This window comes from Orycteropus afer, unplaced genomic scaffold (genome assembly GCF_000298275.1).
Source record: "Orycteropus afer afer isolate SDZICR_OR568_19922 unplaced genomic scaffold, OryAfe1.0 scaffold00489, whole genome shotgun sequence".
NCBI lineage: Eukaryota > Metazoa > Chordata > Mammalia > Tubulidentata > Orycteropodidae > Orycteropus > Orycteropus afer.
Window position 1 is genome coordinate 1,639,347 of NW_006922076.1, and position 22,490 is coordinate 1,661,836.

The following is a 22,490-nucleotide window of genomic DNA, read 5'->3' on the forward strand; positions in this document are numbered from 1 at the left end:
TACATCAACAATCGTACACGTGCTGTTTTGCGACATTTACTGCAGTCCCCACACTGTAATGGTTGGTTTACATCAACAATCGTACACGTGCTGTTCTGTGACATTGACTGCAGTCCCCACACTGTAACAGCACTCTTCCCACTTCCTTCCTATGTCCACCACTTCCCTGTGTCCTTCCTTCCCATCCCCTCCTGCCTTCCTAGCTCTGTCCCTGGCAAATGCTAGCCTCTGGGTTGTCCTGATGAGTGAACACCCTCCTGGTGTTATCACCTTTCAGGCCTGTCTATTGTTTGGCTGCCAGTTGAGTCACGAGGGTTAAGTTCAGTTCCCAGCTTGAAGGGTGTCTATGGGCCATAATCTTGGGTTCCAGCAGTCCTCATCAGACTAGTAAGCCTTTTTTTTTTTTTTTTTTAATGATTTTGAGTTTTGTTCCACATTTTCTGCCACTCTGTCCAGGACTTCCTACTACAATTCCTTTCAGAGCTGTCAGTAGTGGTAGCCAGGCACCATCTAGTTCTTCTGGTCTCAGGGTTGTGGAGTCTGGGGTCCACATGGCCCATTAGTCCTTTGGACTGACTGTTTCCTGCATCTTTGGTTTTCTTCACTCTTTTTTGCTCCAGACAGGGAGAGACCAACAACTAAACCTTAGATAGTGACTCCCAAGCTCTTCAGACCCCAGTCACTATTCAGCAAAGTGGGATATAGAACATTGGCTTTGTGGACTGTGTTATATGCCAATTGACCGTAATGTCCCCGATACTGTAGTCCTGAGCCTCCATACCCAGCAGCTCATCCCTTGAGATGTTTGGTTATGATGAAAACATTTGACTGCTAACCAGAAGGCTGGTGGTTTAAATCCATCAGCCACTCCTCAAAAGGAAGGTCGGGCAATCTACTTCTGTAGTGATACTGCCTTGGAAACTGAAGGAGAAGTTGCTATGAGTCGGATTCAACTGGACGGCAGTGAGTTGTTTTTTTTTTAAGACATTTTCATAACTTTGTCCCCTGTGTGCTACAGTACATTCCTGGATGTATCTGCAGCCCATAGAAACATATAAGTAGAGATAACCTCTGTCAAACTGCATGTATTCATGGGTGTAGTCCCATTCGCCTTCCCATCCCTGTTCAGCTTGAGTGTCTGTCTGTATGTCCACTCCTTGGTTATTACTGTCATTGCAGGGTTGTGTACGTAACTGTTCACCTCTATTGTCTTTAACCCTGGGCTCCTCCCAGCATCCCCCTATGCCTTGATCATTCTGTACTGAACTCCCCCTTGTATATTGCCTCCCTTTTACTCAAGTTAGTGCCTGTCCACCTTCGAGCTGGTGACTGTCCTTCCCTTCCCTTCCCACCCCTAGTAACTTCAAAGAACAATTCTTTCTGTGTATAAACCTTTCAGCTTTCACAGTACTGGTCTCATACCATAATAGTCCTTTTGTGATTGACTAATTTCACTCAGCATAAGGTTCTCTCAGGTCGTCCATTTTTAGGAGATGTTTTGCGGAGTCATTATTGTTCTTTAGTGTTGCATAGTATTCCATTGTGTGTATGTACCAAAGTTTGTCTGTCCATTTATCCTGTGACGGGCACTTAGGTTATTTCCATCTTTTGTTATTGTGAACAATGCTGCAATGAACAGGGTGTGCATATATCTCTTTGTGTCACAGCTCTTACTTCTCTAGGACATACACCTTGTAGTGGGATCAACAGCATTTCTATTACCAACTTCTTAAGGACGCGCCATCCCTCTCTCTGCAGTGATTGTACCGTTTTACAGTCCCACTGGAGGGTAGGAGGGTTCCAGTCTCTCCACACTCTCGCCAGCATTTCTTTTCTGTCTTGTTGAACTTTGCTGTTAATGCTAGGGAGAGAGATCTCGTTGTTGTTTTGATTTGCATCTCTCTGATGGCCAATGATCGTGAGCATTTCTTCATGTTTGTTAGCTGTCTGAATGTTTTCTGTGGAAGGGTGTCTATGTCTTCTGCCCTTTTTCTTTTGTTGTTGTTGTTGAGGTGTTGAAACATCTATGAATGTTGTACCTTGTCCAAAATATCGGATTTTTTCCCATTCTATAAGTTCTTTCTACTTTTTGGACCAAGTCTTTTGATGCACATAAATGTTTAATTTTTAGGAGGTCCCAGGTAGTTGGTCTTCTGCTGTTTGTACATTTTCAGTTATGTTTGATAGTATATTCATGCCATGTATTAGGGCTCCTCCTAAGTTTGGCCCTAGTTTTTGTTTTTTTGAAAAGCCACTCCTTGGAAGATCTGGTTTGGGGTTTCACATTTAGATCTTTGATCCATCGAGAGTTAGTTTTTGTATATGGTGTGAGATATGCATCCTGTTTAATTCTGCAAATGGATATGCAATTTTGCCTGCATCATTTGTTTAAAAAGACTTTCTCTTTCCCATTTACAGGATTTTGGCCCTTTGTCAAAGATGAGGTGTCTGTAGGTGGATGGATTCACCTCTGCGTTCTCACTGCTCCGTTGGCCTGTGTGTCTGTCGTTGTATCAGCACCAGGCTGCTTTGACCACTGTGGCTCTGTAGTACGTTCTGGGTCAGGGAGTATGAGACCTTGCACTTTCTTCTTCTTTAGTAGTTTTTGCTTATCTGGGGTCTCTCTCCTTTCAACATAAAGTTGGTCATTAACATTACCCCTGTTTAAAGAATGATGATGGGATCTGGATCAGCATTGCCTTCTAGCTGTAGTTTGTTTTGGGTACTATTGTCGTTTTTACCATGTTGTCTTCCTGTCTTTAAGCTGTAGTATATTCTATTTAGGTAGGTCTCTGTGATAGGTGGAGCTGTGTGTCAACTTGGCTAGACCACAATTCTGTATGGTTTAATCAGTTGTGATGTGGTCATTCCCATGATGGGATCAGATGTATATATTTTGAGCAGCCAATCCATTGAAAGGGAGTTTCCTTAGGGGTGTGGCCTGCTTCCAGTATATTTATGGACATCCTGGGAAAAGAGACATTCTCCTGTGGATCGGGATTCTATTGTGCTGCCTACACTGTCCGTAAGTGAACAATCCACCATTTGGCCTGGAGATCTTGGATTTGACATTCGTTGGAGTCAACAGCCTGTATACTGACTGCCAACCTTGAGCTCCTCAGCCCCTGCAGCTGCGTGAGTTGGGAACAACCTCCAGCTTGATGTTTGATCCAAGAACTTTGGACTTGCCAGCTTCTATGAGTGTATGAGCCATTTTTCTAAGATAAATTTCTCTTTCTCTCTCTCTATTAGCTTTACTGGTTTTGTTTCTCTAGAGAACCCAGTCTAACACAGTCTCTTTTGGTTTCTCCAGGTGTTTTGTAGTTTTCTTTTTATAGATCTTTTGTGTCTGTGGTTAGATTTATGTCTACATACTTCATCTTTGGGAGCTCTGGTGGCGTAGTGCCTAAGGCATTTGACTGCTAACCAGAAAGGTGGAGGTTCAAACCCACCAGCCATTCCTTGGAAATTGGGCAATCTACTTCTGTAGTGACACCACCTCGGAAACCCATGGAGGGGTTGCTATGAGCCAAATTGACTCGATGGCAGTGAGTTAGGTTAGTTTTAGTACTTCATCTTTTGGGTGGTTATTTAAGATGGTATTATTTTGCCTTCAAGACCAGAAGAACTAGATGGTGCCCAGCTACCAATGCCAACCACCCAGGAGAGGATCAAATCTAGAGATCCTGGATAGAGTGGGAGGAAAAACGTGGAACAAAATCCAAAAACTCAATAATGACCAGAATTACTGGTTGCATGGAGTCTGGTGAGACCCCCAATACTATGGCCCTGGGATACATTCTGGGCCTGGAACAAAACTCACTCCCAGGCACTGCCTCTCAGCCTAATAGTACATGCAGACCACTCAACCCAGGGTGACACACTCATACACTCTATGGAAGTGCACCCCTTGGAGCAATCGACCACGGAGCACCAGAGGGGCACCATTCTTATGGAGGAAATGCAGGACACACAGGAGTACATAACTATGAGGAGCACAGAGGGGCAGGGAGGGAGGACATTGGGTTAGGGTCGGGGATGGTAAACAGGGAGTGAAACTAAATGCACACGTAACATTGAACATAAAACAAACTCTTACAAAATATATATATATATAATTTTTTTTTTTTTAAAGGTACTGTTTTCCTGATTTCCTTTCCAGAGTTCTCTTTGTTAGTGCAAAGGAACTGACGACCTTCGGATGTTGATCTTGCACCTGCTACTTTACTGAATCTTAGTCTCAGTAGTTTCCCTGTTGAGTCTAGGATTTTCTAGGTACCGGAGCATACATCTACAAATAGAAGACAATTTGAACGCATTCACTCCATTCCACTGCAAAAATGATGCTGTTAACACCTTTGACAGATGTGAGGCTTGCCCCTGCCCCCAGCAGTTCATGTGGCTGAGACAAGTGGCAAGTCCCTTACCTTCTGATCTTGATCTTGTAACCAGAGTTAACAAGCTGGCTGGCCACTCCCCTGCCAGGCACAGGGAGCACCCTTCCTGCTCTCAGCAGTGCCCTCTGTGGGCCCCAGAGGCAGGGCAGCTCTCCAGGCCCCCTGGGATGATTGGGATGGGGCAAGTCCTCCTGGACCACAGGCCAGGGGACCCAGGCTGCTTCTCCAAGAGGATGCATAGCTGATGCCCCTGGTGTCCTCACAGGGGCCATGCTGAGGGTCAGGAAGGGTCATTGGGATCTCAGGTATCATCAGAGGGGTCTTGCATGGCCCCTGCTGTCAGCCTCACCCCCATGCCCCTGTTGAGGGCTTTGCATAGCAATAGGGAAGTCATGTGATATCTGGGGTTTGTTTCAAAATGATAAGGGTGGGGACGGGGATTTAAAATTTGCTTTTGAGATTTTGGTTCACTAAGGGAGGAAAAAAAGATTGGAAACAGAGGAAAGCCTGGAGCTCAGAGCCTGAGATGGGTGGATGGGGGGAGCTGGAATGGGAGGGCAGACGCGCACCAGTGGGGCTTTGGGGCAAAGACTTGCACTTTCTGTTGTGAAACACTGGGTGGCCGGCGATGCCTTGACTGACGCGGGGAAAATCCAGGGCGGGATCAAGGTCTGCTTTGGATTTGTGTGTGGTGCCCTTTGTGTCCACGTGGAGACGCCAGGAGGCCGTCGGGTGCCTCCCCTTCTTGGCAGTGTTTAAAAACAAGTTCTTAGTCTGGTTGGTATCAGTTTCCCGGCCGGCAGCGATCTGCTTCTACCTCCACTTCCCAGCGCAGGAGGCTGCAGGGCTGCGCAGTGGGGGACGGTGGGGCCGGACCCCGCCGGTCCGTGCACGTGCGCTTGAGTCTGAACAGCCGGAGTGGGGCCCGCGTGGCCAGGCTACCATGGCTGCTGTGGAGCTGGAGCCGAAGCCCCCTGGGATGGGGACCGTGCGGCGCCTGGCCCAGGGTTGTTGGTCTGCGTTCTGGGACTACGAGACACCCAAGGTGATGGTGGTGAAGAACCGGCACCTGGGCGTCGTGTACCGCATGGTGCAGCTTCTGATCCTGGTCTACTTCGTATGGTGCGGATGCCGGGGCGGCGCCCTGGGGCGGGCGGGTCCCCGGAGGTAGCGAAGCAGCCACAGGAAAACAGGGCCCCAGGGGCATCACCCTGCTCCACCCCCGCAGGTATGTGTTCATCTTGCAGAAGAGCTACCAGGACAGGGAGACCGGCCCTGAGAGCTCCATCATCACCAAGGTCAAAGGCATCAGCGCCTCCGAGCACAGAGTGTGGGATGTAGAGGAGTACGTGAAGCCCCCCGAGGTGCGGCCAGGCCTCCCCTCCATCCCCACCTGAGACCTCTGTCTTCACTGAGTTCCCAGCCAAGCTGCTGAAGATGAGGGTGGGCACTGCAGGGGGGCATCACGCCCGGGTCTGTTCTCTAACCAGGGAGGCAGTGTGTTCAGCGTCATCACCAGGATGGAGGTCACCCCCTCCCAGATGCTTGGGACCTGCCCTGAGGTGAGGGCAGGACCTGGAGGGGGGCCCTGGGGAGGGAGGGGGAGCAGTCCATCCTGAGGCTGCACTAGCCCTTGTCCCCACAGAGCATAAGGGTCAGCAATGCCAGCTGCAACTCAGACGAGGACTGTGTGGCCGGGGAGCTGGACATGCTGGGAAACGGTCAGTGGGCGCCATTTGGGGTGGGGCAGTGGTGTGTTTGCTGGCCACCACTCAGGGTGTCTGTTGCAGGGCTGCGGACTGGGCACTGTGTGCCGTATTACCACGGCCCCTCAAAGACATGCGAAGTGTCTGGCTGGTGCCCAGCAGAAGATGGAGCCTCAGTCAGGTGTGCAGTCCCTGACCCTGCAGCTGTCCCTAGAGACACAGAAGCTCCTCTCTCCTGTCAGCTGTGTAGACAGGCCTTGGGCAGGGGACAGAGGGGCCTCTACTGAGGGGAGGAAACTGAACACAGCCTGTGTCCCCAGCCAGTTCCTGGGCAAGATGGCCCCCAACTTCACTATCCTCATCAAGAACAGCATCCACTACCCCAAGTTCCAGTTCTCCAAGTAAGAGCCAGTACAGATGGCCCCTGGGGAACAGCCAGGGTTTAGGGGTGCTGCTGGAGACATTGCCTACTGGAAGTGCATGTTTGGGGAGGGCTACCTTCACTCACACCGACCTTGAATGTGGCTCCTGCTATCCACCCCCTCCCACCCTGGTCTACTTCTCAGGGGCAACATAGCCAGTAGGGAGGACGACTACCTGAAACACTGCAGCTTTGATGAGGTCTCTGACCTCTACTGCCCCATCTTCAAACTGGGGTTCCTGGTGGAGCAAGCTGGGGAGAACTTCACAGAGCTGGCACACAAGGCAAGTGGGTGGACAGGACACCCAGACATAGCCGGGCCAGGACGACAGGCTGTTAGAGCAGAAAGGGCCCCTTTCAGCCCTGGTCAGTCTGACTTGGCTCAGGCAGAGGAGAGAGAAACACTATCGGCCTGAGCCTCCTGGGCTTGGGTGACACCTGCTGAATTATTGACTCAAGGCACTCCCAGCCAGCTGCCAGCATCCCCACGTGCTCTCCTGGATCTAGCCCTGTGCTGCCCTGGGCACCCACTGAGCCCCCTGCCCCCACAAACTGCATCCTTGGCTCATTGGCCGAAGGTCCACATCAGACTCAGACCAGGGCTCCCTCCTCTGCAGGGTGGGGTCATCGGGGTCATAATCAACTGGGACTGTGACCTGGACCTCTCAGCATCCAAATGCAACCCCAAGTACTCCTTCCGGCGGCTCGATCCCAAGCATGTTCCTGCCTCATCTGGCTATAACTTCAGGTACCCTCAGCCTTGAGACCAACATGGTTCTGTCATAAGGCAGCAGTTCAAGGGGGACCCCTCTCACAAGGATCACCCACTCGGCTGCCCACCTGCCATGCTCCCCACAGGTCTCAGGGCAGGCAGAGGTGGCGTGGCCGCCTGATTGCTGCTAGGTCTTTCCACCAGGTTTGCCAAGTACTATGAGGTGAACGGCACCACCGCCCGCACGCTCATCAAGGCCTATGGGATCCGCATTGATGTCATTGTGCACGGTCAGGTAGGCAGGGGCTGGCACTCCACTGACTGACCCACAGGCTGTCAGCCGGCACTAGGCACAAGGTCCTCATGGCCCATTTTTCTAGGCAGGAAAGTTCAGCTTGATCCCCACCATCATCAACCTGGCCACAGCGCTGACGTCCATTGGGGTGGTAAGGACCCCTGGGCCCAGGGTCGGGGGGAGCTGGCCAGCCCTGAGTATTGGTTTCCACTGGCCCAGGGCTCCTTCCTGTGTGACTGGATCCTGCTCACGTTCATGAACAAGAACAAGGTCTACAGCCACAAGAAGTTTGACAAGGTGTGTACACCAAGGCAGGCTGGGGCAAGCTGGCCTGTGACTCTGGCCCTAGTCCTGGGTCAGGCCCCACCCCCACCCTGCCCAGCAGGCCAGCCACCCAGTCCTGCCCCAGGACGGGGCAGCTAGCCGGCCACCCTATGGCCAGCCTGCACTGCTTCTCTGCGTGGCACAAGCAGATTGTGGACAGTCCCAATCCAACTGTAGGACAAGGGCTCTCTGCCTGAGTGTCCACAACAGCACCCCACACCCGTAGACCCCAAATGTCTGACCCAACTCAGAGCCTCTGACACCCTACCACCTTACCACCCCACACCTGCAGACCTGGGCCCAGCAGAAACTGGCCCCCTGAAGTCTTGGCTCCAGAGATGGAGCCCTGCCACACAGGTCTGCTGCCTGCCCCAGACAACCCCTTCTGTGGGAAGGCCCAACTCCAGCCCTTGCCCCCTCAACCTGCCACCTGGGGTCTCTTGCATGGAGAGGCAAGTTCTCACTGTCCTCCTCCAGCTGCTACTTTCCCAGTTATGTGCCCACCTTGCCCCCTCACACAGAGCCCCAGGACCCCTGCCTCTGGGAGCTGAGGGGCCACCCTGCTCCTGGCTGGCCTCTCTCCATGTAGTGTAATCTTTCACAGCCTATCTGACCAGACCCTTCATGAGCCTTGTAGCCAAAGATCACATGCCCAGAGCCCATTAAACCTGTGACCACAACCATTATCTTCATTCTTGGGTTGGGGGTTGGCAGAGAGTGACCAGTGGGGGCCAGCGGGGATCCCTGGCCTGGGTGTTAGGTGTGAGGGTGCCTCAGTCACCACCATGTCAGCATCCACTGACTAGGGGCACCAGTGGCAGTGAGGACTGAGGCTAGAGGCACCAGGACCATGTGGTGCTGCCCCCAGTCTCATGTGCAGCCCTTCCCCCAGGATGGGAGAATGGCATGAACTACTGATGGAGGTGGCGAGGGTGGGCTGTGGAAAAGGAAGCTGGGTTCCTTGGCCCACTCAACACCCAAAAACCTGAGCTTGGGGAGGGCCAGCAGAGCTGAGGTGAAGGGTAAGGGGGGGTGGCCTGGGAAGGAGTGGGAGCTCAGGGCTAGCACTAACTGGATCAGGCCAGCGCGTAATCTAGTTATGATGCCTTCAGATGCTTTGGGTTACATCCCAGCCTCAGACTGGCGCCTGCCCATCCAGCCTATCTGGGGGATAGAACTTGGCTCTGGGTCTTCCTCGGCACTGTGCTAAATGTAGCCACCGCCCCAAAAGAGGACCACTGAGACAAGGTGGCAGGTCCAGACCCAGGCAGACCCTCCTGTGTTCACATCTCATATGACATTCTGTGGTCGTCATTGGAACCAGGGGTCAGAGGTGGGTCCCCCGTCACCTGCTCAGGAGAGCCCCATCTCCGTTGACAGATGTTTTTACTCCAGCCCGGTGGAGCCGGGCTGGCCAGCTCCTCCATCCTCAGGTTTGGTCCCACAGGTCATCAGAACTAGTGGCCTCCCACCCACTTGCCAAGGTGTCTAGCTTTAGTTTGGGAAGAACCGGTTTTCCCAGTTGGGCCTCTATTAGAGTCAGGAGCTAGGCCAGGCTGTTTTGGCCCTTCTGTAGCCTCAGGTGTCTCTGCTGGAGTCGGCTGCAGCAGAATAAGCAGGGCCCCATCTGTAGGACCCAGGGCATCCACCAGCCTAGGTCCAACCAGTGCCCTGGTCCATGGCTCCAGTGCCCCTGGTCTTCAATGGTGGACCTGTGGGAACAGCCCAGGCTATGACCACAGAAATGGCATGAGTGTCCCCTGGGGTGATCATGTCCTGCCACACCCCTCCCTGACCGGCAGCATCTCCCTTCCAGGAAATTTCGTTAGCCTGCTCCCCTCCCCCACAGCCCTAATTTGATTTGATTCCACTCCACCGCCTCAGTACCAGCTGCTGCTGGCCCGTCCACTTGCAGCACCCTCGGATGTCCTGGGCAGATCCAGTTACTCATCTGCTCTCCACTTCTTCAAAGATAAGATTCCTTTTCCCAACAGTGAAAAGTAATAGTAAACATTTTAGGAGTCAATGACCAGGATGAGCTTGGGCAGTGGCCATGGGAGGTGGCTGCGCAGGCACTGCCCCTCACAGACCCCTCCCTGGCCAGCCCAGGCCCCACGACATGGGTCACCCATAAGCTTGTAAGACCATATCTAAAATCTGCTGCCTGCCTAATTCCGCCAAAGCTTATTTTTCTGCTTTCATTGGTCCCTGTCCAAGGCAGAGAAGAAGAGGCTCATTTAACCAAAAACACAGAGCCTGCCTGACTCTTGCAGGGGACAGCACAGGGTTGGGGAGTGCAGGTCCCCAAACTGGGCCTCACAGGACACCAGGTGGCAGGAGCCTGCCTGGGACCCTGCCCCCCTGCCTCTTTCAACAGCACAAAGCCAGCACAGATAGCACCTGAATAGAAACCTAGCTGACAAAAGGGACACAGTGGTATCTGGGGCATGACATAAAATATGCAGGCTTAGTAGGTGAGTAGCGTACCAAGGCAGTGGGCAGTCACCACAGGGCCCCTGTGAGGCCACTCCTGGAACCACCCCACCTCGGCTCCCTGTGCAGAGGAAGGCACACCCCTGGGCTGGCTCTGCAGCACAGCTGTTGTGTATCACTGTGACAAGGAACAGACTTAGGCCCTTGTGTGGACCACTGGTGCCCACTATGTCCTGGCCAGGTCCTCCCACCACCCTGTCCCCCTGGCTACTGGGCTCCAAACCCAGACCTCAAGTTCAGGGTGTCTAATAAACAGGACCCCCAGAAGGCAGGAGGCCCCCAGGAACAACATTCTTCAATGCAACCTCCAGCCTAGGGAAGCACAGACAACAACCAAAGGTGCCACTCTTTATTCAGCGGGAAGTGATGCCCCAGGATCACAGTGACCTCCAGGGCCATGGTGACTCCCCTGACAGCCACTCTCCCTGAGGACCACTATGACCTCACCGAGGCGACTTGCCTTGGACCAGTCTGCTGACACTAGTTCACCCTGCAGACCCGGGAGCACTCAGGATGCCCAGAGGGAGTGGATGGCCCCCAGGTGCTCCCCGAAAAACTGGAGAGCCTGGCTGCCCACCTAGAACAGCTATGTCAGGACCAGATCATGCTGGCACAGCCCCCCCAGTTGGTTAGTGGCCCAGTGGGGGGCTCTTTTGCAACAGCCACTCCAGGGTTTCCAGGAGGTAAGACATGCCATAGTGCTGGGCAATGTTCCGGAAGATTCCAACCTGCTCCATGAAGACCTGGAGGAGTGGACAGTCACCTCCAGTTAAGACTGGACCCCTAGGAGGAGGAGGCTGAGGCTTGAGGGAGGTGCACAGAGCACGGCCCACCTTGGTATGGATGGTGAGGGCAAAGTCACCCGCACAGCTGCAGTGGATGGGCATGTGGGTCTCCTTCACACCGCTACACTTCAGGCAGACCTGAGATGGGAGCCGGTCAGGGCACGTGAGCTCAGCGTGTGCACCGAGAACCTCATGGCCAGAGCAGGCAGCACAGGGCAGTGGACTAACCTCAATCAGGGACTGCATCGTGGTTTGAAAAGCCCAGTGACAGCTACAGATACCACCCCAGACACCTACACACCTGTGCACACGTGTCCAGACACATACATGCAGAGACATGCACACGCATCCTAACATGCATGGCCAGACATGCACACGTATGCCCCGACACACAAACAACCGCACACACATGTATCCCCAGATATGCACACCCACAAAAGGACATATACATGTGCTCAAGACACATTAAGACACACATGCATGCGCCCAAGTGCCCCCCCACCCCAGATACTTTACAATTCCACGTAGCCACTGCCGGGCCCTTCATCCATGCACGCTCACCAGGTCCTGCAGTGTGAAGGCCATCAGCTTCTTCTGCAGCACATCCACCAGGGCTGCCTCAATGGTGGTGGGATCATAGGGCACCTCACAGTTGGAGCAGAGCCACTGAGGCAGGACCGCCCCGTCCTGGTAGAAGGGAAGCAAATGACCCCTGGTCTAGGCCTCCCACCCCACTAGCCCAGCCCCAAGTCCAGGAAGTGCTGGGATGGTGGTGGGGAGCCCAAAGTCAAGAGGGGTCAGTTCAGGGGCACTGCTGACTGCGCGGCCCCCTCCCACACTCACAGGGTGGGCCCCCTGGGGTGGCAAGGGGCTTAGGCAGGGCCTGGCTGGCAGAAGTGGCCCACCTGGGCAAAGGCAGAGTCCTTGCACAGGTCCAGGTCCCGGCAGAAATTGCAGCTGTGGCAGATGACCTCCGGGAGCACGTGGGAGCGGCAGGGGTCTTGGAACTGTGCCTCCGGCGAGAACTCACCAACGCCCACCAGACGCAGCAGATCCCGGCGTAGCTTGTTCACCTGGTTCGTGATGTTCGTGTCCAGGGCCAGCACCTGCAGGGCAGCGAATCAGGTGCCCAGTGGCTGCCACCACTCTGGGCTAAAGACCCATGGCAGGTGCTCCAATGCTGCAGGCCCTCTCCGTGTCCCAGCCCCTCAGAAGCTTCCGGTACCCCCCAATAGCAGGTGGCTCTGCCCCTCCTATCAGGGGCCCTTCTGCCAGTTACATAGCATCTCTCTGTTTGCAAAGGGGCCAACACCAACCCTCCAGGATGTTGGGACCCCCATGTAGCCCAGGGAGTCTACCCAGAACTGTCAGAGTGCATTTTGAGTCAAGAGGCCTGGTGCCCTCCTGGCTAGACAAGGTGCACCAGCCCCGGCTGCTCTGACAGCCTTGGAATCACCACGGGCCTACTTCCTCCTCTTGTCCAGCACATGTGGTTCCACCCACAGGAGGATGTGTTTAGTATTTTACCCTTGCTGCGTGTGTAGAAAGGAGCCCTGGTGGTGCAGTGATTAAGCACTCAGCTAACCAAAATGTCTGAGGTTCAAACCCAATAGCCACTGTGTGGGAGAAAGATGTGGCGGTCTGCTGCTGTGAAGATGGACAGCCTTGGAAACCCTGTGGGGCAGTTCTACTCTGTTCTCTAAGGGTGCTATGAGTCAGAATTGACTCCACGGCAGTAGGCTTGGCTTTTGTGGGGTTTTTTGGGGGGAGGGGCCTCAAGGCAGGACCTCAAAGTGCCATCCTGATAGCACTGCCCGATGTCCTTCTTTCCACTGGGCTGCCCACATGACCACCTCATGTCACTGCTGGTCCCATTAGAAGGGAGCCCTCGAGGGCTAGGGGTACCCCAAATGTCAGGGCACAGGTTGCCCTGCCACTAGGTTGGTGAAACTGGGCCAATGCTTTCAGAATTCCCTCTTTCCCCCAGGCAGAGCTGCCAGCAGAGGCATGAAGTGTGGGGCTGGCACACAGTGGTGGCAGGGAGGAGTGTGGGTGAGCATGGGGAGTGGGGGTGGGGCAGGTGCTAGGTGTAGGGTGGGCATGGGGTGAGGCACGGTGGGTGTGTGTGGTGGGGTGTGTGAAGGGCATGGGGCGGGCAGGTACAGTGGGGGGTGAGGTGGAGGCAAAGTAGTAATGATGACCCTGCGGGGCCCAGACATGGGCACTCGGCCCTTGCTCCCCTGGTGCTGTACTGAGTCCTGACAACCATGGCCCAGGTGTACCCACCCACCCACCTGCGGCTGTGACTTGCAGAGGGAAGCTCTAGGGCAGAGGAACTTCCAGACCCTGTGGACCCAACACCTTGGCCATCTGCCATGCAGTGCCCCACAGCTCTTCCAGCGTTCTCCTTGGCACATGCCTCCACCTCCAGTGCTCTGGCCAACTCCTACCTTAGAACCATTCGGGAAAGTGGATCTGGGAGACAGCCCACAATGCACCCCCACTGTCGACGAGCTGCCCCCACACACTCCTTTCACTGTATTTCATTTCCAAACAGAACCACCTACCCTGTGACTGTCCTTGTCCCTGAAACACCAGATCCTCCCCAGGAGGAACAGCAGACTTCCAGACACCTCAGCCCAGAACGCTGAGGATCAACCACTGTTGTGCAAACCAGCACTGGAGTGATTTGTGAAGCAGTGTGGGAGTTATGTTTGTGTGTCAACTTGGCTGGGCCTGGCTGAGTGGCTGGGAAGCTGGTGGTAGTTATTCCCCATGATGAGACTGGCAATCAACTCCATGGTGGGATCTACCACAAGCAGCTGAGTAGCTGCCTTTGGGATGTGGTCTGCTTCCTGTATATAAATCTCGAGCCTATGGCACACTTGGACCCTATATGTAGCCATGTCATTGCTCAGCAGCCTGCTATGTTCTGCCAACCTCGGGACTTACAATGGACTTAAGTTAATGGCCTGCCGTGTGGTTTGGTAACATAGGGACTGTGCCTTTTTACTTGTCAACCTGGGGGCTTCTCAGCCTCAGCAGCCAGCAGCTGTCTGAGTGAAGAAACACCTCTAGCTTCAGTGGGCCGGGAGCAGGAGGCAGAGCTAGACCCCAAGGTTGAGGGGCTTTCTCAACCTTTCTTTTTTTTAATTGTGATTTGGGTGAAGATTTATAGAGAAAATTCACTTTCCACACAGCAGTTCACATACACTTTGTCTCATGACATTGACCAGTTTACCACAATGCAACAGATCCCCTCCCCCTTCCTCCCCATAGTTACCTCTTCCTGGTGTCCATCCCTCCATGGACTCCTGCCACCTGAGCTGTCTCCCTGTGCATAAGCAGCCCTTCTTTCTCCCATGATTCTTCTCTCCAAGGAGTGTATCTACCTGAGGTAAATGTTCAACTCATATGCCTGTCTTTTGTTTGGCTGGAAGCCACAGGTGTGGGTTCAATTCCAGACCTGAAGGGCAGCTAGGGGCCATAGGCTCAGTGGTTCCACCAGGCTCAATTGGACCAGCAAACCTGGTCCCCCTGCTTTTTTTTTGGTTGAGGGGCTTTCACCCAGCCTCTAGAGCCTGGCACTTTGAACTCAGACTTAAAGCCTCTGAATTGTAAGAATAAACTCCTATTTGTTAAGGCCATCCCATTTGTGGTATATTCTTGTCAGAGTGGCACTAGGTAACCATAAGAAGCAACAATCAATGATGACACAGAAACTGCCTGAAAGTGGGGTGTGGCTGTAACAAAAACCCAGAACCTGTGGTGTTTGTTGTGGGACCAGGATGTCATTAACCCAAAAATCCCACTGCTATCCAGTCGATTCCGACTCATAGTGACCCCCATTGGGTTTCTGTGGTGGTAAATCTTTACAGAAGTAGATAGCCTGTGTTCCTTCCATGGAGCAGCTGGTGGGTTTGAACCACCAACCCTCTGGTTAACACTCAAATGCCTTAGGGCACTATGTCACCAGAGGTCCTTAGGATGCCATTAATGAAGGCCAAAGAGCACCAAGGAGAGACAACCAAAGGCTTGAGAAAGATACCACTGGTTCCTACCACAGGCAGGAAATCAGAGACGAAGTGAAGCCTGTGGACCCTTGAGGGGACTTCCAGACAGATGCTGAAAGCACAAACCATCTGTTGGTGGTGCAGATATGGTATTGCAAGAGAAACAGATTAAAAAGAAACCATTCAAAGGTCCCTGAGCAGCATAAACACTTTGTACTTGACTGGGAACCAGAAGACTGGCGGTTCAAACCCACCAATGGCACCACAAGGAAACAGGCCTGGAAAACCTGGTGGGACAGTTAGTTCTACTCTGTAGCATATGTGGTGTCCATAGTCACAAAAACAGCAACAGCCAAAGAGAAACCATTCAGTAAGAAAGCAAGAGTTAGAGGGAACACAGGGCACAAGATGGCTCTGTACCAGCAAAGGCTCTCCAAGTCACAAATGGCTCAGGCTTAAGAGCAAATCATGAGTGAGGCTGTCAGACCTGCTGTTTAGACCTCAGAAAGACATGAGAGTCTCAGTCCTTTCAGCCAGGGAAGAGCTTCTCAGAATCACCGCTGGTCCACCGTGACCCACTCACTACCCACAGTGTAGACAGGCTTGTGTCAAAGACAGCTGTGTACACATGTGGTTCTCGTCTAATAGGGGAGCCCACACCTAACACAAAAGGAAACCCACAGTTTTTAAGGGAAATGTATTCTATAGAACTAAAAGAGAGGTAACAAAGTTGTTTCATCGGATAAACACTGACCAAACTTTTAAAGAAATGACACCAATTCTATATAAACTCTCAAGAAAGCAGAAGATAAAGGAACTGCCCAACTCATTCTATGAGGCCAGCATTATCCTGACACCAAAACCACCAAAGACACTATAAAAAAAGAAAACTACAGACCAATAACCTTCAGGAGCACAGACATGAAAATCCTCACCAAGTACCAGCAAACCCAATCCAGCAACATATAAAAGGATGATAGATGTGGTTAAGTGGGATTGATGCCAGGAATGCAGGGCTGGAGGTCAGCAGAGAACCAAGCAGTATGAGTCACTGTATCAACAGACTAAAAGAAAAAAGACTAAAGACAACAAGGGGGTCTTCTCAGCAGAAAACACACTTGATACAATCACTACTGACTCATGATTGAAGCACTCAGGAGACTAGATGGAGTGTACCCCCAAAATCGGCAGCTGACATCATCATAGCTTATGGTGAAACACTGAAGGTCACCCTTAAGGTTGAACACAAGGCCATGACCCCCCTCCTGCCACACTGGAATTCCCAGCCTACATTTTCATGCAAGAAAAAGACTGGCATGGAAGAAGTAAACCATCTCTGTTCACAGATGACATGAGTATCTATAGAGAAAATTTCTAAATTAGTAAGTTCCAAGGAGCTCTAGTGGTGTAGTGGTTAAGGCATTTGGCTGCTAACCAAATGGATGGAACCCACCAGTTGCTCCATAAGTTGCCTCCAAGATGAGGGAGTCTGCTTCCGTAAAGACTGACAGCCTTGGAAACCCAATGGAGGTCACAAGGAGTCAGAATCAACTCCATGGCAGTGAGTTTGGTTTCGTTTGGGTGTAGCAAGGTTACAGGCTGCACGGCTAAGTGGTTAAACTGTTGCACCATCAGTGCTCCTTACATTAGTTGTAAACAATTGGAAATGAAAATACGTCTAAAAAATAATTGTTGTTGTTGTTATTTGCCATCGAGTCAGCCGTTTATAACACGCATTATCTATGTGCTGAAGAAGGTTCCTGGGTGGTATAAGCAGTTTTTTCCCGGCCACTAACCTAAAGGCTGGCGGTTTGAGCCCATCCAGTCACGCCACCCAAGAAAGGTCTGGTTATCAATTTCCATAAAGATGACAGCCACGAAAACCCTATGAAGTAATTCTACTCTGATGCACATCAAGTCGCCATGAGTCAGAATCAACACAAGCTCTGCTTTACAAAACAGCTAGCTTGGTATTTCTCACAGAGCTAAGCAGTTTACTGTATGACCCAGCATTTCACTCCTAGTTTTTAATTCAAGATAAATGAAACCTATGTTCACACACACACTGTACAAGAATGTTTATAGCAGATGTATTCCTAATTACCAAACAACAACAACCCCAATGTTCTTCAACCAGTGGATGGCAGAGACATACAATGGACCACTTCTCAGCACAAAAAGGAACGAACCATCCATTCATGCAATAGCTTAGATGAATCTCAATGCCAAAAGGCTTCATAACACATGATCCCACTGATTGGATATCCTTAAAGTTAAAAATACAGGGACAGGGACTTCTGGCAGGGTGGCAGAATAGGCAGACAAGCTAAACACACCCTCTACAACAAAGAAACGAGAAATCAATTGAAACAGATACAGAAGATAATCTTGGAACTTTGAGCTTTGAAGGGAAGGATAAAGAACTGGAGTAAATACCAACTAATAGAAGAACCTGGATGGAAACAGTGAATAAAGAGACAAACGGAGCTGCAGGCTGTCAGCTGTCCTGATGGCAGGCCAATTTGAATATTTAAAAGTGGCATTCTGATCCGGGCAGCAATCTAAGAATTGGCTCTGCTTGCCAAGGACTGCATGGACAACTGCACTGGTGGCCGACAACTAGAAAGGAAAACAGTTAAAAAGGAGGCAAATAGCATTGGACTATTGGCTGTGCTGAGGGTGAAACCATTTTGAGTATAGGCTCTTCTTGCAGCGGACAGCACAGGCAACTGCGCTGGAAGCTGATGACTAGAGAGCAACCACTCACACAAGCCAACCACACCTGTCCTTCTGCAGCTCCCTCATTAGGGTGGGCCACCACTTGTTTCTGCACCAACTGACCAATGATAGGCTGCAGCTAATACCAGCCCAATTCACCCTCAACTACTCTTCACGAATAGCTAACAGAGATCTGTGGACATTCTCTCATCCTCTGTCATGCCCACCAGGAGATGGGTGGTGAGTGCCTAAAGTGTTGCCAAACTAGCAAATATAGTAGAAATATATGTCTCAGAGACAACTGACTATCTCAGACCACACAAAGAAGCAAGATAAAGTAGTACAAACAAAGGATTAGGATAAAAACTCAGAATACCTCTCTCAGGAAGAAGCAGCACTGGAACTGCCTGATAAGGAATTCAAAAGAATTATATTTAGGTACCTTCAATGGATTGAGAGACAAATCAAGAAAACACCAACAGAATTAAGGAAAACACCGACAGAATTAAGGAAAACACAAAACTCTAAAACAATTTAGGAAAACAATACAAGAAGAAACTGACAAAATAAGCAAAAAATTAGAAACCATACAAAAACAACAAACAGAAATCCAGAAGTTTAATACTAAGACTTTGGAAATAGGTAACACATTGAAAGGGGAAAGGAGTAGAAGCAACTCAATAGAAGACAGAATTAGTGAGATTGAAGACAAAAACCTCAATACTCCTTTGTTAAAGGATCAATCAGAGAAAAGATCAAAACAAAATGAAGCAAGCTTAGAATTTACATGGTACACAATCAAAAGAAATAATGTAAGTGCGACTGGAATCGCAAAATAGGATGAGAAAAAAAAAAAAAAAAAAAAACACAGAGAAAAGTGTTGAAGATTTGTTGGAAGAGAAAGTCCCTAAAAGAATGAAAGTCGGGGAGATATCCACTCAAGAAGTTCAATGAACCACAAACAGGACACTCTCCAAAAGAAAATCAACAAGGCACATCATAATCAAACTCACCAAAAGCAAAGACAGAGAATCGCGAAAGCAGCACAGGAAAAACAAAAAGTTACCTACAAAGGGCAATCAATAAGACTAAGCTTTGATTTCTCACCAGAAACCACACAGGTGATCCCTGTCCAGAGCAAAGAAGAATGAAGAAAACCAAAGAGACCAGAAGAACTAGATGATGTCCGGCTACCACTGTCAACCACTTGGAAAGGGATCAGTGCGAGAGATCCTGGATAGAGTAGGAGAACGATGTGCAACAAAACTCAAAATCATAAAAAAAGAAAAAGAGAGAGAGAGAGAGACCAGGTTTACTGGTCTGATAAATGACAGCAATAAATTCATGCTTGTTGATAATTACATTGAATGTAAATGGATTAAATGCACCACTCAAGAGAAAGAGAGTTGCAGAATGGATAAGAAAACATGGCATAAAAAGACTATCAAGGATAACCCAAAATGCATAAACAATAGAATATAAGACTAACAATCCAGTTAAAAAATGGGCAGAAGACATGAACACAGATACTTCATCAAAGAAGATATTCAAGTGGCCAACAAACACAAGAAGAAATGTTTGCAATCATTAGCCATTGTTGTTGTTGTTATGTGCCGTTAAGTCGGACCCGACTCATAGCAACCCCTCCTTGGGTTTCCAAGGCAGTATCACTATGAAAGTAGACTGCCCCATCTTCCTTCCGAGGAGTGGCTGGGGGGGTTGAAACACCAGCCCTGTGGTTAGCAGTCAAGTGCCTTAGGCACTATGCTACCAGAGCATTAGCCATTAGAGAAATGCAAATTGAAACAACAATGATATACCATCTGTGTTAGACTAGGTTCTCTAGAGAAATAAAACTAGTAAAGCTTATATAGAGAGAGAAAGAGAAATTTATCTTGGGAAAATGGCTCACACACTTACAGAATCTGGCAAGTCCAAAGTTCTTGGATCAAACGTCAAGCTGGAGGCTTTTCCCAACTCACGCAGCTGCAGGGGCTGAGGAGCTCAAGGCTGGCAGACAGTATACTGGCCATTGACTACAACGAATGATGAATACAAGATCTCCAGGCCAGTGGTGGATTGTTCGCTCATGGACAGTTGTAGGCAGCACAACAGAATCCCGATCTACAGAAGAGTGTCTTTTTTCACACCCCTTTCAATGGATTGGCTGCTCAAAACTTATACATCTGATCCCATCACTGGAACAACCCACATCACAATTGCTTAAACCACATGGAATTGTTGTCCAGCCAAGTTGACACAAAGCTCCAACTATTACACCATCAGATAGCAAAGTTCAGCAACACAGAAAATAACAAATGCCGGTCAAGGATGTGGAGAGGTTGGGACTCTCATACACTGCTGGTGGGACTGTAAAATGATACAACTACTGTGGAAATCAGTATGGCAACTCCTTAAAAAGTTGGAATTAGAAATACCATTTGATCTAGCAATCACATTTCTAGGTATACATCCTAAAGAAGTGAGAACCAGGACACAAATAAACATATGCACACCCAAGTTCATTGCAGCACTATTCACAACAGCAAAAAGACAGAAACAACCTAAGTGCCCATCAATGGAGGAATGGATAACAAAACTGTGGTACATACACACAGTGGAATACTATGCAACACCAAAGCGTAACGGACAATCTGTGAAACACTGCATAACATGGATAAACTTGGAGAACACTATGCTGAGTGAAATAAGTCAATCACAGAAGGGCAAATATTGTATTATTTAACTATTGTAAAAAGCCAAGGAAAAATTTACATATGAAAGGAAACTTTGTTGGTTACCAGGGGTGGGAGGACAGTAAAGGGGAGGGAAAATTCCTAGATAGGTTGGGGGGGGGGGAATATATATATATTTATTTATGAATAGCCCTGAAACATTGTCCAATATAGTGCTGGAAGATGAGACCCTCAGATCAGAATATGACTGTAGAAGAGCTGCCTCTTCAGAGTAGAGCTGACCTTAATGATGGGATAGAATAAAGCTTTCAGGATCTCCATTTGCTGATGTGGCGTGACTCAAAATGAGAAGAAACAGCTGCAAACATCCATTAATAATTGGAACATGGAATGTACAAAGCATGAATCTAGGAAAATCGGAAATTGTCAAAAATGAAATGAAACACATAAAGTTCGATATCCTAGGCATTAGTGAGCTAAAATGGACTGGTTTGGGCCATTGTAAATCAGACAACCATATGGTCTACTATGCTGGGAATGACAAATTGAAGAGGAGTGGCACGGCATTCGTTGTCACAAAGAATGTTTCAAGATCTATCCTGAAGCACAATGCTGTCAATGATAGGATAATATCCATACGCCTACAAGGAAGACCAGTTAATATTACTATTCAAATTTACCACTAAAGCCAAAGATTAAGAAATTGAAGATTTGTACCAACTTCTGCAGTCTGAAATTGACCAAACATGCAATCAAGTTGTATTAATTATTACTGGTGATTGGAATGCAAAAGTTGGAAACCAAGAAGAATCACTGGTAGTTGAAAAATATTGCCTTGGTGATAGAAATGATGCTGGAGATCGCATGATAGAATTTTGCAAGACCAACAACTTATTCATTGCAAATGCCTTTTTTCAACAACATAAATGGTGGCTATACACGTGGACTTCGTCAGATGGAGTACACAAGTGTCAGACCGACTACATCTGTGGAAAAAGGCAATAGAGAAGCTCAGTATCTTCAGCCAAAACTAGGTCAGGAGCTAACTGTGGAACAGACCATCACCTACTTTTATGCAAGTTCAAGTTGAAGCTGAAGACAATTAAAATAAGTCCCTGAGAGCCAAAATATGACCTTGATTATATCCCTCCCAAATTTAGAGATCATCTGAAGAATAGATTTGATGCATTGAACACCAATGACCAAAAACCAGAAGAACTGTGGGATGACATTGAGAACATCATCCATAAGGAAAGCAAAAGTCATTAAAAAGACAGGAAAGGAAGAAAAGACAAAAATGGATGTCAGAAGAGACTCTGAAACTTGCCCATGAATGGAGTAGCTAAAGCAAATGGAAGAAACAACAAAAGAGCTAACAACAAGATTTCAAAGAGCAGCTCGAGAAGACAAAGTCAATGATTATAATTAAAGGTGCAAAGACCTGGTTAGAAAACCAAAAGAGAAGAACACACTCATCATTTCTCAAGCTGACAGAACTGAAGAAAAAATTCAAGCTTTGAGTTGCAATATTGAAAGATTCTCTGGGCAATACTGAATGATGCAAGAAACTGAAAAGAAGATGGAAGGAATACACAGTCACTGTACCAAAAACAATTGGTGAATGTTCATCCATTTCAGGAGGTGGCGTATGATTAAGAACCAATAATAATGAAGGAAGAAGTCAAAGCTGCACTGAAGGGAATGGCAAAAAACAAAACTCCAAGAATTGATGGAATATCCATTGAGATGTTTCAAAAATGGATGCCCCACTGGAGGCACTCACTTGGTTATGCGAAGAAATTCGGAAGACAGCTACCTGGCCAACTGACTGGAAGAGATCCATATTTGTACCCATTCCAAAGAAAGGTGATCCCACAGAATGTGGAAATTATTGAACAGTATCATTGATATCGCATGCAAGTAAAATCTT

General features: G+C 49.4%; 2 protein-coding genes across 2 annotated transcripts in view; one reads left to right on the top strand and one right to left on the bottom strand.

Annotated features, from left to right (window-relative positions):
* The first annotated feature begins 5,340 nt into the window (after positions 1 to 5,340).
* Positions 5,341 to 8,052, top strand: P2RX2 (purinergic receptor P2X 2). The gene is made up of 12 exons (XM_007955035.1): positions 5,341 to 5,519; positions 5,626 to 5,761; positions 5,888 to 5,959; positions 6,043 to 6,118; positions 6,188 to 6,284; positions 6,424 to 6,504; positions 6,670 to 6,808; positions 7,142 to 7,272; positions 7,441 to 7,531; positions 7,617 to 7,682; positions 7,751 to 7,828; positions 8,005 to 8,052. Exons 1-12 carry the CDS (start codon positions 5,341 to 5,343, stop codon positions 8,050 to 8,052), a joined length of 1,194 nt encoding a protein of 397 aa, XP_007953226.1.
* A 2,925-nt stretch (positions 8,053 to 10,977) lies between these two features.
* Positions 10,978 to 22,490, bottom strand: part of POLE (DNA polymerase epsilon, catalytic subunit) — a 67,267-nt gene continuing 55,754 nt past the window's right edge. Inside the window, exons 44-47 of the mRNA XM_007955060.1 lie at positions 12,039 to 12,239; positions 11,695 to 11,820; positions 11,182 to 11,271; positions 10,978 to 11,091 (exon numbers count right to left, since the gene is read on the bottom strand). Coding sequence (XP_007953251.1) covers positions 10,978 to 11,091; positions 11,182 to 11,271; positions 11,695 to 11,820; positions 12,039 to 12,239 — 531 coding nt within the window. The remainder of the gene's footprint in view (positions 11,092 to 11,181; positions 11,272 to 11,694; positions 11,821 to 12,038; positions 12,240 to 22,490) is intronic.

What these genes read in the sequence shown, in the direction of transcription:
- P2RX2 (XM_007955035.1), top strand. Translation starts at nt 5,341, where the DNA reads ATGGCTGCTGTGGAGCTGGAGCCGAAGCCCCCTGGGATGGGGACCGTG. An exon ending in GCTGGACATGCTGGGAAACG is followed by an intron (nt 6,119 to 6,187) that starts GTCAGTGGGCGC and finishes TGTCTGTTGCAG; the next exon opens with GGCTGCGGACTGGGCACTGT. An exon ending in GAAGATGGAGCCTCAGTCAG is followed by an intron (nt 6,285 to 6,423) that starts GTGTGCAGTCCC and finishes CTGTGTCCCCAG; the next exon opens with CCAGTTCCTGGGCAAGATGG.